Raw genomic sequence first — 16,088 nt, 5'->3', positions numbered from 1 at the left:
GATAGTTGCCTATAAACCTACAAGAGTTATTACCAAAAACACAAAACCATCTCGCGTCTCATCACTGCATCCTGCGTACCTGCTAGTACCACATGTTTGTGAATAAAGTGTAAAAACGTATGAAATGCTGACAACTGTACTCCACTAACCATAGAAACTTCCGACTGCAAGATCTAAAAACATGAAAGCAGCAAAGCGCGACAACCAAAATTTGTAGTCTCCTAACTTTTTTGGCAGGAGTGTATGGCACTTGCAGAGTACCTACTGCTATGAATGACAGGTCTGATGATGGAAATTACCGCTGTGTATTTTAATAGAATCTTGTGTAATCGCATGATGCAATTAATTACCTAATATGCTGAAGGTTTGGCAACTTTATGCTACGTGGATGTAGAACATTGCAGGTGTAAGTTTTCCATGCGGTAATTAGAACCTCTGCTCTACTGCTCTCTGTTATCTTCATTTACAATGGATCTGGCTCTCTGCAGTCATTCTTTCCTTCGCCAGGCTTATCCCTCAGAGAGTTTCTGGACTTCTTTTTTTTTCTCTCCACTGAGTCACTGTTGTGCTTCTCCTCCCTGACACATTCTTCAGCGCATTCTCCTTCTCCCACTTTCCATCATTCCTTTCCTCCTTCCATCGCTCACATGTCCCCTCTGCAGTGGTACCTCTCCTGCATTGTCTCCCCTGCCTGTCACCCCTGCCTACCTGCCTCCCCTGCCTTCACCTGGTATTGCAGATCCTTCCTGCCTCCCTCCCTTGCTGTTAGTTATCTGGGCTGTTAGGGCAGAGTTCAGGGGGTGGGAGTGTTGTGTGACACCAGCTGGGCAGGGAGGGTGTGTGTACAGTACTATGGGGTGTGCTCAAGTACTATAGTGCGGTACATTTTCACTTTGAAGAATAGACATCTGCTGTGATACTTTCTGTGTTTGTGGGTCCAGAGATCTTTTAGGACTGTGACATGGGCGATTTGTCTGGCGTAATGGAGTGGTGCCCCTTCAGGACGGTAGCGTAAGATCACGAGCCCCGGACGTTTTGTATAGAAATCCCATATAGGAGCTGTATGCGCACAGGTGAGACATCTACAATATGAAACACATAGCGCCCTATGGTTTGGCAAAACGTTCATATATGTATTCTACCACCACCTGCAGGAGGCGCTGCAAGGGATGGACACCATTGAACTGCCTTTATCATTGGATGACTTCATCCCCCCTCACCTGCAGAGGAAACAGAACCGGGGGGCTTCACAGACGGTAAGGTGGGATGGGATAGTCACAGTCCTCTTACGTGTTTCATGTCAGGAATGTCTGGATTGTAATATGTAGTAAAAGCTAAACCTGCCCATAGATACAAAGCTGTAGAGCAATCAGATTAACATTCCTGTTGGCACTTCTCATCGGAGGGTCCGACCTCAGAGGTTATTATATGTGGTTTACTATATGATCCGATAGGATCTGTTACTGACGGAGACAATCTTAGAATCATAGAATGTCAATGTTGGATGGGATCTCCGGGGATCTTGGCTCCAGACAACCGAGCCAGATTTGATTGTCGTAAGAAGACTAATTACTTATCATATTGGAATAGCAACCCATAATTCCTGAAATTGACAGTGTATTTCCCCTATAGGCTAGGACCCCCATTATTGGTGTTGGGGTCAGCAGATATGGCTAATGGGTGCGTTCCTAATTCCGCACTTTATTCTCAACCCCATATGATGCCTTTTCCTTCAGTGAAGAATTATTTATGACGACGTTATTTGGGCGCTGCTTGAAGCTATTAGTGCAGGTGGTGACGAGACGTTAGATGACGTATGACCTTAGTATTATACCATGACTTAATATGAACCGTAAAAGGCAATGTAGCATTGTCTTCCCTAAAAGTCTCCATAGGAATAATAGTACCCCCTCCACATTAGAAGGTCCAGCGCAGAACACCGTCTGACCGAACGCTGGACCGATACTTCTTGTGCCCTGAGAGCAATTATGAGGGGGCCGTAGGTTGCTTGTTGGATTCACCATGTTGCAGAGCGAGCCGGAGCTATCTGGAGAAATCAGATCTAGTTTCTCTTCAATATTCATCTAAAGGGGCTTTTAAAATGTCCAATAAATTGTCAAAAAAAAATTACCAGCCGATTATATAGCTACTAGATTGGGGAGGGGGGCATTTACTTATATCAATGAGTACATAGAGCGATTATTGTGAGCGTTTCATAGGAATGATGTGTAGTGATTATCGAGCGTGCTGGGATATGGAGTTATCCTCCATGCTCGGGTGCTAACCCAATGTTTTCGTCATGCCTGAATATTATGTTTGAGTCCTCGCGGTTGCATTTCTCAAGACAGTTCGGCAGCTGCAACACATGCAGGGATTTCCTGTTTGTTAGACAAGCCCTGCATGTGTTGCGGTTATCAAACAGCCACGAGACATGCAACCGTGAGGACTCGAGCATGATATTTGAGGATGCTGAAACCACTCGGTTAGCACCCGAGCATGGAGGATAACTCCTTATCCATGCACATACGCTCATCACTAATCAGGAACAATTATTCACATGAATGATCATTTGGGCGATCACTGATTTCATCTTGACATTTCATGTTGATTTCACCCAGTATTACTCTGCCATGATATTACTCAGCAGGACAGCTCTGACCAGGGCGATCTCCTCTACACGGCCACAATGGTCCTTACTGATGACAGTCAGGACAGTCCAAGCCCACGTATAGAGAGGCGGTGGATTCGCTATGAGGGCATTGGACCAACAGATGAGGATGGGATGCCCTTCGCCTCCAGATCTGTAAGTCCCATGTGCTCCACTAAATATGTCCATTATATTATGCACTATTCTCCAACCTGGCTACTGCAACGTTACAATACTTGCCCTAAAATTCCTATGTAATATATCCAGAGTGGGCTCATTCAATTGCAAGCAGATCGTTGGGGGTCCTGGTCCTGAAACCCCAACCGATTGCTGAAAAACACCCGAGAAGTGTGCTCCTGCCTGAGTGGGCACACAGTACAGATACCATAGAAAGCTGGTCCGCTCGGTGTGCATGCTCAGGCCGGACCCGTGCACTTCACAAGGTGTTTTTGAGCAATTTGTGGGGATCCACAACAATCTGTTTGAAATCGAAAGAACAGCAAAATATGAAAAAAGCATTTAGCTAATCTGTAATATACTGTACTAACATTAGTATTTGATTTTGCCCAAAGTGGCATCACTGTATGGCCCTGGTGTGGGGTGGGGATTCATGTAAGGGCTACGCTTTTTTTAAACTTATTTTATTGAAGATTACATCATAGAATACAAGAACAAACAATATTTCTCATCGCTCTTTAAGTTAAGGGGAATCTGTCACCACATTTGAGTGATCTAACCTATTATTATGGACATACAGGTTATAAACTGCTGAAAAAAGTCCTACCTGTGTGCCTGATATTCGATGCCTTGTTGTTGAGAAATCTACTTTTATCCAATTATGTACATGAGATCTTCCAGGCTATGGGAAGGATGCTGCTTGAAAGATAACTCTGCCTCCACACTTCATTATGCTCTGTGTGAGGATCTGAGGTTGTGGATTGTAATAATCACCTAGGCAGTATAACAATGCAACCAGTTTTTTATTTCTTACGTCCATGGTCTTACAGCAACTCCAAGTAGATGGCCAAAATGCAGTGCCCCCAGTCCACAAGATCCCAACCCAGGGTCGATAGTTCGACTGCCCCCCTACCATACCCACTGTCTCCCACCTTTTGTTTGTCCCATAGCTTTTGTATCTCCCGCCAGTATAGTCTGCAGTCACAGCCGATGCTCCTCCAGACAACGGATACATACCATGACTGTAGCACGTGTATCCAGCTCCAGCTGGCTACATCATATTCTATAGTCCCAACCAGGGTTTTCCAAAAATCTTTGTGAGTATGGTTATGGGCAGTGCAGCAAATATGTATTCCTCCAGCTGGAGCCATGGTCCCTTGGGCTGATCCTGTAGAGTTTCTTTGTGGATAGAGAAGCCCCCATTTTATATTCCACTGCTCTATTTCAGGGCATACTTCTACAGGATTGAGGGCGGTTATCCCTCATTATTCGAGAGAGCGTTCAATGGGAAAAACTGGTAAAAAATGCAGAATACAGGTTATATCATAGCCAGAAATAGTATCATTCCTCATGTGACGACTTATTCTAAAAAAATTTTTTTGAGAGTACCATTACTCTTTAACGTCCTTTGTGTTCTTCTAGAGTGTTGACAAGCCCCGGGAATGGTACAAAAACATGTACAAGATTCTGCACCAAATGTCAGGTCAGTGGATGTCAATGTTCTGTACAGAGGATCTGTCATCTTGTCAGAAGTGGGTCCTTTTTGCTTCTTTTCTTTACCCTACTGGTCCTGAGTATTTCATTTTTTTAATCTGCCATTCAGTTGCAGAGATATAAGTATTTTTATTTACTATGTAATATTTTAATGTTTTTATGGTCTTTTTAAAGCAGGTGTGGCTCATAATACCTGTTATCCACTGCCATTAGAAAGAAAGAAAGAAAGAAAGAAAAGCAGTAGGATCAGACTACACAGGATCTGTTTGTAGTCTGTAATCATGGAGACACATAAGATTCTCCAACTGTAATTCCCAAATAGTGTATGGCTCCACATAGTCCTCCATATAGTATAATGGCCCCACATAGTGATCCATACAGTATATTTTGTCCCCACATCGTGCTTGATACAGTATAAGGGCCGTACATAGTGCTCCATACAATATAATGGCATCACATTGTGTTCCATACAGTATAAAGGGCTCCACATAGTGATCCATACAGTATAATGGCCTCATATAGTGCTCCATACAGTATAAAGGGCCTCACATAGTGCGCAATACAATATCATGGCCTCATATAATGCTCCATACAGTATAATGGCCTCACATAGTGCTACATACAGAATAAGGCCCCTCCCATAGTGCCTCGTACAATATAATGGCCTCACATAGTGCTACATACAGAATAATGGCCCCCCATTGTACCTCATACAATATAATGGCCTCACATAGTGCTACATACAGAGTAATAATTGCCCCATAAAGTGTTCCATATAGTATAATGGCCCCACATAGTGCTCTATACAGTAAATTCCCTATGTCTTTGGAATGTGGGAATAAACTAGAGTACCTGGTGGAAACCCACGCAAACACGGGGAGAAAATGAAAACTTCTTTCAGATGTTGTCCTTGGTGGGATTTGATCCCAAGACCCGAGCACTGCAAGGCAAACCACTGAGCCACCATGCTGCCCATACAGTATAATGGCTACACATAGTGCTCCATACAGTATAATGGGCCCCACATAGTCCTTCATACAGTATAATGGCCTCACATAGTGCTCTATACAGTATTATGGCCCCACATAGTCCTCCATACAGTATAATGGCCTCATATAGTGCTTCATACTGTATAATGGTTTTCACATAGTGCTCCATACAGTATAAAGGCCCCACATAGTGCTCCATACGGTATAATGGCCCCACATAGTGATCCATACGGTATAATGACCTCACATAGTGTTCCATACAATATAAAGGGCCCACACAGTGATCCATATAGGGTAATGCGCCCCACATAGTGTTCCATACAGTGTAATTGCCACACATAGTGCTCCATACAATATAATAGACCCTACTTTAAAAACAATAAAATCTCACCTCTGTCGTTTCCCCACTGCTCCAGGCTCTTCTTGGTGTCTTCAGATCCACAGCATATCTTGGTACAGCGGGTGCGTTGTAATGACGTCATTGCTCCCGCTGCCCTGAGACATCAGACACAGAGGGAGAATGATGGGAGAAGTAGCCTTAGCTGACGCTCCTTCCTCCATCATTGCTTTCAATTGTATTGGCATCAAGGAAACTGGTATAGTTGAAAGTGCGATGTCAGGCAGGAGACCCACCCGGCATCACTGGCCAAATATACTTGGGGGACTCGCCCGCCATCGCAGGCCAAATATACTCACCCTCCTTGTCACAGTTTGACATATGTGGTTTAGGAACAAATGGAATCCATGTGAAAAAGGATCTATGTGCCTCCGTCGGGCACCCGTAACCAAAGGGGTCAAAATAATTATTATCTGGGCAACTACATTCGCATTTTTTGTAGGATATAAAAGGAATAAGTTAAAGGACTTGTCTGGTATTATGCTACAAGTCAGCAGTAATTGTATGTGACTACAGACTTGTGAATCTTCACATTGTGTGAAATATGCATTGTGGGAATTCTCAGGTGCTGGCGCTGGGAGCGGGCGGTCATGTGACCACAGGTATATGATTTGCATACTTCCGGCCACATTCTGACTAGCCTGTATAAGTGTATTGAGGAAGGTTTCGTCCAACTAGTCAGCACATGACCGCTTGTATGCAAATCACATACTTGAGGTCACTTGACAGCCCGCTCCCAGTGCCGGCGAACCCTCACAGTGCACAGTGCACGCAATGTGAGGGGATTCACAAGTCTGCAGTCACATAGTAGACTAAAAGCTGAAGACCGGACAACACCTTTAAGGAGGGAAAAAAATTAGGATGAATATTTTATCTTCTATACCTGCATGACTGTATTTGTTCCATATACTCATTGGATGAACAAATTGCACATAAGATTTTTGTTTTCTCCAGATTCTGAGGAAAGTGATGGTGACAGTAACTGGCCAAAATCAGAAGATCACCATAAAGAACCTTTTACTCAATCAAATAACTCGAAGTAAGTGATTTGTTACTGATACCCGACTTTTACATGTCTATGTTTTATTATTATGGGTGAAAAATGGTGTCTAAAGTACAGCAAAAAAAGTTTTTGGTAGCTCACCCATATAGTGTTTCCACCACCGCATATAGATCCAGAGGTCCAGGACACCTGTCGGCCAGGGTAGACACTTAGGTCCAATATCAATAAGGAAAAACTGACATCTCCGGTAAAAACATCTTTGTCTTTATTTAGGTTCCAATAAAATAATCGGCATGGCAGGACAATGTTGAGAAGTCACGCGTTTCCACTTACCGTAAGTCCAAACGCGTCAACTTCTTAACATTGTCCTGTCATGACTTTCGGAAAAGCCTTGAGAGCCCATATTTAATCGATAGAACCCACATTGTAAACGTTAGCTAGAATAAGATTATCTATTATATTTGTGTAAAAAAAATACTAAAAAGGGAAGTTAAGGGGGTTGTCTATAACCATAGGGTAGGTGGTAAATGTATGATCGCTGTGCCCTGTGTGAATGATGTGCTAGCAAACTTACGCAACCATTTCTTCATTAATTGAGTGGTGGTTGCACATGCTCACTACAGCTCAGTTCACAAGTATTTTTTTAGGCCAACTAATCTCAGGATCGATGGGGGTCATAGGAGCCAGACCCAAATGATCATAGGTTTGTCATCTATCCTCTAGATCACCAAATTCCCAACCAATCTTGAGATCGGAAGGCCCAAATTTCCCCACGTGACTCGAGAGGTGGTGAGCATGTGCAACCATTGCTCCATTTATTGCCCATAGACGTGGTGATCACATATGGCCACTACTGATCCCTTCACAAGGAATTGTTTAGGTCGCACATTCTAAGGATCTGTGGGGTCCATCAGCTGGACCCAATCAATCATACATATACCATCTGTACTGTGGATAGGTGATAAATGCTGTTTATGAGACAACCCCTTTACATTAAAGAGGACCTATCGCCAAACTGGGGATGCTTTAAAAAAAAAAAGTGGGCAACACCAGTTTGGTGATTTTTCTAAATATCATCCATTGACAAAATTGCTCAGAAGGGTCCCTAATGTCCTCCGAAAGGGTCCAACTTTGTAGGTGTAGTTGAGCCGTAACTTCTGGATTGCAGGATCCAAGCAAGCAAAATGGGAATCCACAAGTTGTTACCAATTTGGTAACGGCGCTAATGATGTTACCGTTCAGTACCAGGTAAGTAAAGTAGACAACAGCGGTCAGTTAGTGCAAAGAGTGAGATCGCTTATTCACCGTGAGCGGGGCAGCGGAGGGTTGTGAGATCTCACTCCGCATGCCAGGATACCACAAACTGGAAGTTAGGAACTTAATTTTTTTTTAGGACCTTACTTTTGACTATGGTAAAGTATCCTTAGTCAATGGCATAACTGGAAGCTCCAAGGCTCCAGGGCAGAATATGTAATAGGATCTCCACTTAATATGTGCCATTTAAAATATTGGTACGTGTCACAGAGGTCCTTGGACCTCATTAGGACCCTGATGCGACTGCTCCTTCTGCGAAGCTACATCTACGCCAATTTCCTTAGTAATACTTTGTTCAATATTCTGAAGATTCAAGATATAAGAAGTGAGAGGTGACACAATATATACTATTCTGTCATGAGGAAATCTTCCAACTACTCAGTTATGTAGAAAATCCAAAGCTTTATGACCAATTATCAGATCAGGCATCATTTATTCCAAGTGCATTTTACCATTTTTTTCATTAGAAAAATTGCTGATATTTTTTACTTTCTGGTCATAGGTTTAGAACAGATGAAAGTAACGGGCAGCCTGAGCCCGAGGATCGTTTCAATAGAAGAGCACCAGAGACTTCACATTTACATATAACAGTAAAGTCCAAGATTAGGGAATCACCGAACGTGGCCATCAGCACCCTACAAGTCACGACATCTTCAGATTCCTCAAAATTACGAGCTACTACATTGCCACATTCATCGTCTCGCCAGCCGTCCCCAAACTACTCCTCGAAAGTGTCACAATTTATCAATAACTCCAATACCACACACGCGTCAGAGATCTACAACACCCAGAAGTCTCGCCAAGCGTTTTCCAGGACCAGTGAAGAGCAAAAAACATCATCCAACACTTCACAAAATGATAAGGCAACAACTTCACTTCAAAGTCTTAAGCAAAAGTCTAAATATCCTTCATCAGCAAGTTCTACCTCCGGAACACCCGTCTTAAGTCCCACCTCCAAGGAACCCAGGAGATCCACCTCCAGGGTCTTAGTAAGTAAACCTTGTATCTTTTGGACTTAAGAAGGCCATGCATGTTAGTCATCTATCACTCCCAACTCCCCCATACACAGGAACGCTCAGATTGGACAAGTGTATGTGTGTTTTGTAAGAGAGCCGATACCAGAATCATCTGAGTGGAACAGGCTGCCACGAGAGGTGGTGAGTTCTCCTTCAATAGATGTCTTCAAACAGAGGCTGGACAGACATCTGTCTGGGATGATTTAGTGAATCCTGCTTTGAGCAGGGGGTTGGACCAGATGACCCGGGAGGTCCCTTCCAACTCTACGATTCTATGATTCTGGCAATGGGTTATGTCCCCACCAAAAAACGTGACCAAATGATTGAATTTCACCTCCCCTGTCCTTATCTCACTCAACGTAATGTGTCAGGGGAGAGTCAGGAAGCCACATACGCATTAGATGGTTAGACGATTCTGCTGAAATCAGTGGGTTTAGCCCACTTTTACATAATGTTTATAGGGCCTTAACACATGCTCTTTCTCATCTAAAATTATTTTATCTAGATATATCAGGTTAGCACTCGGCATGTCCATACATCTCATTGTTGCAATATAAAAGGTGTAATGCCTGATTTCTCCTCTGGAGGTGCTGCAATGAAACTGAACACCAAAGCGGGGAATACTTAGAGAAATTCCTGGCAGGTGCATTACTCTACAGACTTCCTCATATATCTGCTTCCCATTATCTGACAGGAGCAGCTGGAAACGGATTTGCTTAATTTCACAGAGGACCTGAACAAAGACCTGGACGCACGAAAACATCCTGAAGCAACACTAGAACAGTGTGAGGTAAGAGGTGCCAAGCCCACCATAGCTGGAAGTCTCTGCTGCCAAATCCATAGGGTTACAGGGGTTTTTCAATTTTGGAAAAACACCTCTTCCATGGCTTCAGTTTACTATTGGAAAAAATGCTTTACTCATCCTCCCTAGGTCCAGCACTGAGTCTCTGCCTCTGCTACTAATGTCTGATATTGTCTGCAGCGCTGATGCCACGTCGAGAACACTGCAGCTAATCTGTGCGCTCCCAGGCAATGATCTACACTACAAACTACACATTGAAGAGCATTTCTGCCTCCTGGTGGATCGAGAAAATGGGACAGACCTAAGCAAAGTGCGGTCCGAAGGGCTGAAAACAGCGGCCCACGGGAAGCCCTATGGGGCTGCCCTCCACCGCCTGACGTCACCACTAGCAGGGAATGCAATGAGGGAGGATGGAGCAGCCGGCTCCTTCATCCACAAGTTAGAGTCTGCGACCGAGACAGCAGACGTGACGACGTCACTACCTCGTGTCTGCTGTGCGGAGCATCAGTGAACACCGCAAAGACTGGGGCAGATGTATGAATGTGTGTGAGATGTGTCTGTATATAGGGGGCTACGTGAGGGCTCGTATAGTGAATCGGACGGCTATCTGTGGGATCTTACTGTATGTAGGGAGGCCATGTCGGGAGTCATACTGTATATAGGGGGCTCATTCTGTATATAGGGAGGCTAGGAGGGGAATCATACTGTATATAGGGGGGTGTGGGGGCTCATTCTGTATATAGGGAGGCTAGGAGGGGAATCATACTGTATATAGGGGGATGTGTGGGGGCTCATTCTGTATATAGGGAGGCTAGGAGGGGAATCATACTGTATATAGGGGGATGTGTGGGGGCTCATTCTGTATATAGGGAGGCTAGGAGGGGAATCATACTTTATATAGGGAGATGTGTGGGGGCTCATTCTGTATATAGGGAGGCTAGGAGGGGAATCATACTGTATATAGGGGGATGTGGGGGCTCATTCTGTATATAGGGAGGCTAGGAGGGGAATCATACTGTATATAGGGGGATGTGGGGGCTCATTCTGTATATAGGGAGGCTAGGAGGGGAATCATACTTTATATAGGGAGGTGTGGGGGCTCATTCTGTATATAGGGAGGCTAGGAGGGGAATCATACTGTATATAGGGAGGTGTGGGGGCTCATTCTGTATATAGGGAGGCTAGGAGGGGAATCATACTGTATATAGGGAGGTGTGGGGGCTCATTCTGTATATAGGGAGGCTAGGAGGGGAATCATACTGTATATAGGGGGGTGTGGGGGCTCATTCTGTATATAGGGAGGCTAGGAGGGGAATCATACTGTATATAGGGGGATGTGTGGGGGCTCATTCTGTATATAGGGAGGCCATGTGAATCATACTGTGTGGTGGCTCATGCTGAATATAAGGGGGCTGTATCTACTCATACAGTATATTGGTGGGGCTGTGAGGAATTATACTGTATATAGGGGACTGTGCGGACACACAGTATATAGGGAGTCTGTGTGTACTCAAGGAATATCTACTCTAGGGAGCTGTGGGGTCTTATACTTTATATGGAGTGCTTTGCGGGAACATACAGTATATAGGGGGTCTGTGTACTCATACAGTATATTGGGGGGGTTGTGGGGACTCATACTTTATATAGGGTGCTTTGCGGGCACATACAGTATATAGGGGGTCTGTGTACTCATACAGTATATTGGAGGGCTGTGGGGACATACTGTACATAGGGTGCCGTGGGGGCTCATACAGTTTATAGGGGGTGTCTGCATACTAAATTTTGCTCAATATTAAGTGATAGAGTTAATATTAACATAACATGATAATAATAATTAATATGTTAACATTAAGCAGAATTTCAGCCTATTGGTTCGGCCTCCACAACAGTCACGGTTTCTCATGTGGCCCCTCCGGAATATGAATTGCCCACCCTTCATTAGGATAAGGTCGGCGTCCTGGGGATTACTAGATAGCCATGATGGGGATCTTGGCCCTCACAAGAAGCCTTGCTTGGGGTGTTTTTGTTAGTGGCGGGGTGATTATCTGACTGTTCCCAAATCTCAGGATGTCTCCTCTTCTCCTCCTCTCCTATCCTCCTCTCCTCTTCTCTTCTTCTCCTCTCCTCTTCTTCTCTCCTCTTCTTCTCCTCTTCTCCTCCTCCTCTACTCTTCTTCTCCTCTCCTCCTCCTCTCCTCTTCTCTTCTTCTCCTCCTCTCCTCTCCTCCTCTCCTCTTCTCCTCCTCCTCTACTCTTCTCCTCTCCTCCTCTCCTCTTCTCTTCCTTTCCTCTTCTCTTCCTCTCCTCTTCTCTTCCTCTCCTCTTCTTCTCCTCTCCTCTTCTCCTCCTCCTCCTCCTCTTCTCCTCTCCTCTTCCTCTCCTCTTCTTCTCCTCTCGTCTTCTCCTCCTCTCCTATCCTCCTCTCCTCTTCTTCTCCTCTTCCTCTCCTCTTCTCTTCCTCTCCTCTTCTTCTCCTCTCCTCTTCTCTCCTCTTCTTCTCCTCTCCTCTTCTCTTCCTCTCCTCTTCTTCTCCTTTCCTCTTCTCCTCCTCTCCTCCTCTCCTCTTCTCCTTCTCTCCTCTTCTCCTTCTCTCCTCTTCTGAGAGTCTCTCAGATGTTCCAGTAAAATTGGCAAGCAAATGTTAAGCTCACAGCTTGGCCTTATTGGACCAGTGTCTCTTTTTCAGCCTTATCAACTATGAAACTATTGCAGGAATCTGTGGGTTTCTGCTCTGGATCGTGCAGTAACTACGTGCTGGGTTCGCTTTCTGCCGATCTGACCCATGTGAACATGCCCTTAGTAAACAGTTTGTTCTTCTGCACTCTGGGCCCTAGGAGAGGACAGAGGCCGCGCTGCCATGTCTGTGTATCAATGCTGTACGAAAAAAGGGTACGCTATATCACTATTCCAAGGGAGGAATAAGGGGACAGCTCCCCTGGACAGCCAATCAGATTCTGGCAATGGTTTGTCCGATGATTTTTAGAAAATGGAACACAGTTACTTGGATGTTTGTCTATTTAGCAAGGAGAAACCTATATCTCCTAGCCATCCCCGATCCAGCAGGACTTTCCAGAATTTGGAAAGTTGTCCAAGAAGGTGACATGTCCCGATTCTCACTGTATCTGCCTGCAGCCAATGGATACAGAATAGGTTCTCGGTTAAATCTGTTTTGAAACAGTTTTTTTTCATACCACAATGTGTAGTAAAAAAAAAAATACAAATCTTGCAATTCTTACATTGGCCACTAGGGGCTTTTTTTTAGACTTTAGCTTCCAGTTCTTTCAGGAAATCCACATGTACATTAGCAGCGATAATCTGACTCTGACCCTATCTGTTGTATTAACGCATCTAATGATGGTGTGCAAAGGTCATTGTCAAGGGTGGTGGTGGAGGAGGTGAGCTGTGACATCACCTATTGTGAATGGTAGATCCTGTGTTATCTACTATACATAGAGGTGTTATCAGTTTTTGTACAGAAGGAGGAGGTGAGCTGTGACATCACTTATTGTGAGTGATGGTCCTTGTGCTATCAACTGTATATAGAGGTGTTTTCAGTCATTGTACAGGAGGAGGAGGTGGGCTGTGATATCACCTATTGTGAATGGTGGAGCCTGTGTTATCAGCTGTGTATAGAGGTGTTATCAGTCATTGTACAGAAGGAGGAGGAGGTGAGCTGTGACATCACCTATTGTGAATGGTGGATCCTGTGTTATCAGTCATTGTACAGGAGGAGGTGAGTTGTGACATCACCTATTATGAATGGTGGATCCTGTGTTATCAGCTGAGTATAGAGGTGTTATCAGCAATTGTACAGAAGGAGGAGGAGGTGAGCTGTGACATCACCTATTGTGAATGGTGGATCCTCTGTTATCAGTCATTGTACAGGAGGTGTTGAGTTGTGACATCACCTATTGTGATTGGTGGATCCTGTGGTATCAGCTGTGTATAGTGGTGTTACAGTCATTGCAGTCCTGCCTTTGTTGATAAGTAGCCTGTTGTAAAGTCTTCCTGAAAGGACAAGTCTAAAATTACCCAGTGACCTGTATAAAAATTGCAAGATTTCTAGTTTTGATATTTTAATACAGATTGTGATATGAAAAAAAAGCCAACCTTTTTTTTAAATCTATGTAACGCACTGTAGGGAACGCATTATGGGGTCATCATACTGTGTGTGGGGGCAACCTTAGCGCATCATACTGTATACTTGGAGCACCGTACTGGGTGGATGGGCTTGGCTTATAAAAAACCTGCAGTAGCACCAAAATACATGTCCAACTTTCCTGTCTTTCAAAGATGGGAGGTAAGCATACCTGTCCTGCCATGTGATTGGTATCTGAATATTTGTAATATTCCATCACGGTGATGACTCACATGAGATATCACTAGCGCTGTTCATGTAGTCTATGAAGCGATGGTTTCCAATCAGTAATTCTCCAGCTATTGCAAAACTAGGACTCCCGACATGCTTGAATGCCAAATGCTGCATTAGCTGCGGACGCAGGGTGTTCTGTGCCTCCACGGGATTATTTATTAATTATTTAGGTAGGATCACAACCAACAATCTGCAGTCCTCCCCCTACACCGGAGCTCCTGGGTCCCAGCGCAAAATCTGTAACACGGCCCCCCACTGCAACACGTGTCATCTCCAGCACTCAGACGGGGGCCCCACTGCCACACGCATCATCCCCAGCACTCTTATGGGAGGCCCCACTGCCAAACGCGGCATCTCCAGCACTCTTATAGGAGGCCCCTCACTGCTACACGCGTCATCTCCAGCACTCTTATGGGAGGCCCCACTGCCACACGCATCATCCCCAGCACTCGGACGGGGGCCCCACTGCCACACGCATCATCCCCAGCACTCTTATGGGAGGCCCCACTGCCACACGCATCATCCCCAGCACTCTTATGGGAGGCCCCACTGCCACACGCATCATCCCCAGCACTCTTATGGGAGGCCCCACTGCCACACGCATCATCCCCAGCACTCGGATGGAGTGCCCCACTGCCACACGCATCATACCCAGCACTCGGACGGGGGCCCCACTGCCACACGCATCATCCCCAGCACTCTTATAGGAGGCCCCTCACTGCCACACGTGTCATCTCCAGCACTCTTATGGGAGGCCCCACTGCCACACGCATCATCCCCAGCACTCTTATGGGAGGCCCCACTGCCACACGCATCATCCCCAGCACTCTTATGGGAGGCCCCACTGCCACACGCATCATCCCCAGCACTCGGACGGGGGCCCCACTGCCACACGCATCATCCCCAGCACTCAGATGGTGGGCCCCACTGCCACACGCATCATCCCCAGCACTCTTATGGGAGGCCCCACTGCCACACGCATCATCCCCAGCACTCGGATGGAGGGCCCCACTGCCACACGCATCATCCCCAGCATTCGGACGGAGCCCCCACTGCCACACGCATCATCCCCAGCACTCTTATGGGAGGCCCCACTGCCACACGCATCATCCCCAACACTCGGATGGAGGGCCCCACTGCCACACGCATCATCCCCAGCACTCGGACGGGGGCCCCACTGCCACACGTATCATCCCCAGCACTCGGATGGAAGGCCCCACTGCCACACGCATCATCTCCAGCACTCGGACGGGGGCCCCACTGCCACACGCATCATCTCCAGTACTCGGACGGGGGACCCCACTGCCACGCGCATCATCTCCAGCACTCAGACGGGGTCCCCACTGCCACACGCATCATTCCCAGCGCTCAGACGGGGGCCCCACTGCCACACGTATCATCTCCAGCACTCTGATGGAGGGCCACACGCATCATCTCCAGCACTCGGACGGGGGCCCCACTGCCACACGCATCATCTCCAGTACTCGGACGGGGGACCCCACTGCCACGCGCATCATCTCCAGCACTCAGACGGGGTCCCCACTGCCACACGCATCATTCCCAGCGCTCAGACGGGGGCCCCACTGCCACACGTATCATCTCCAGCACTCTGATGGAGGGCCCCACTGCCACACGCATCATCTCCAGCACTCGGACGGGGGCCCCACTGCCACACGCATAATCTCCAGTACTTGGACGGGGGACCCCACTGCCACGCGCATCATCTCCAGCACTCAGACGGGGTCCCCACTGCCACACGCATCATTCCCAGCGCTCAGACGGGGGCCCCACTGCCACACGCATCATCTCCAGCACTCGGACGGGGGCCCCACTGCCACACGCATAATCTCCAGTACTTGGACGGGGCCCCCACTGCCA

General features: G+C 46.4%; 1 protein-coding gene across 6 annotated transcripts in view; it reads left to right on the top strand.

The window, feature by feature from the left end:
- Window positions 1-449: 449 nt before the first annotated feature.
- Window positions 450-16,088, top strand: part of SORBS3 (sorbin and SH3 domain containing 3) — a 60,943-nt gene continuing 45,304 nt past the window's right edge. The window contains exons 1-7 of one of the 6 annotated variants that reach the window (XM_073588920.1): window positions 452-1,073; window positions 1,155-1,256; window positions 2,645-2,803; window positions 4,247-4,307; window positions 6,659-6,743; window positions 8,524-9,010; window positions 9,732-9,827. In XM_073588920.1, coding sequence (XP_073445021.1) covers window positions 1,170-1,256; window positions 2,645-2,803; window positions 4,247-4,307; window positions 6,659-6,743; window positions 8,524-9,010; window positions 9,732-9,827 — 975 coding nt within the window. In that variant the 5' untranslated portion in view covers window positions 452-1,073; window positions 1,155-1,169. Of the gene's footprint in view, window positions 1,074-1,154; window positions 1,257-2,644; window positions 2,804-4,246; window positions 4,308-6,658; window positions 6,744-8,523; window positions 9,011-9,731; window positions 9,828-16,088 lie in introns of all 6 variants that reach the window. The other 5 variants (XM_073588917.1, XM_073588915.1, XM_073588916.1 and 2 more) reach the window with 5 other exon arrangements.

The sequence above is a fragment of the Dendrobates tinctorius genome, unplaced genomic scaffold (assembly GCF_039654945.1).
Source record: "Dendrobates tinctorius isolate UK_male_01 unplaced genomic scaffold, ASM3965494v1 ptg000104l, whole genome shotgun sequence".
Lineage (NCBI taxonomy): Eukaryota > Metazoa > Chordata > Amphibia > Anura > Dendrobatidae > Dendrobates > Dendrobates tinctorius.
Note: the sequence above shows the minus strand (reverse complement) of the source record. Positions and strands in the feature narration are given on the sequence as shown.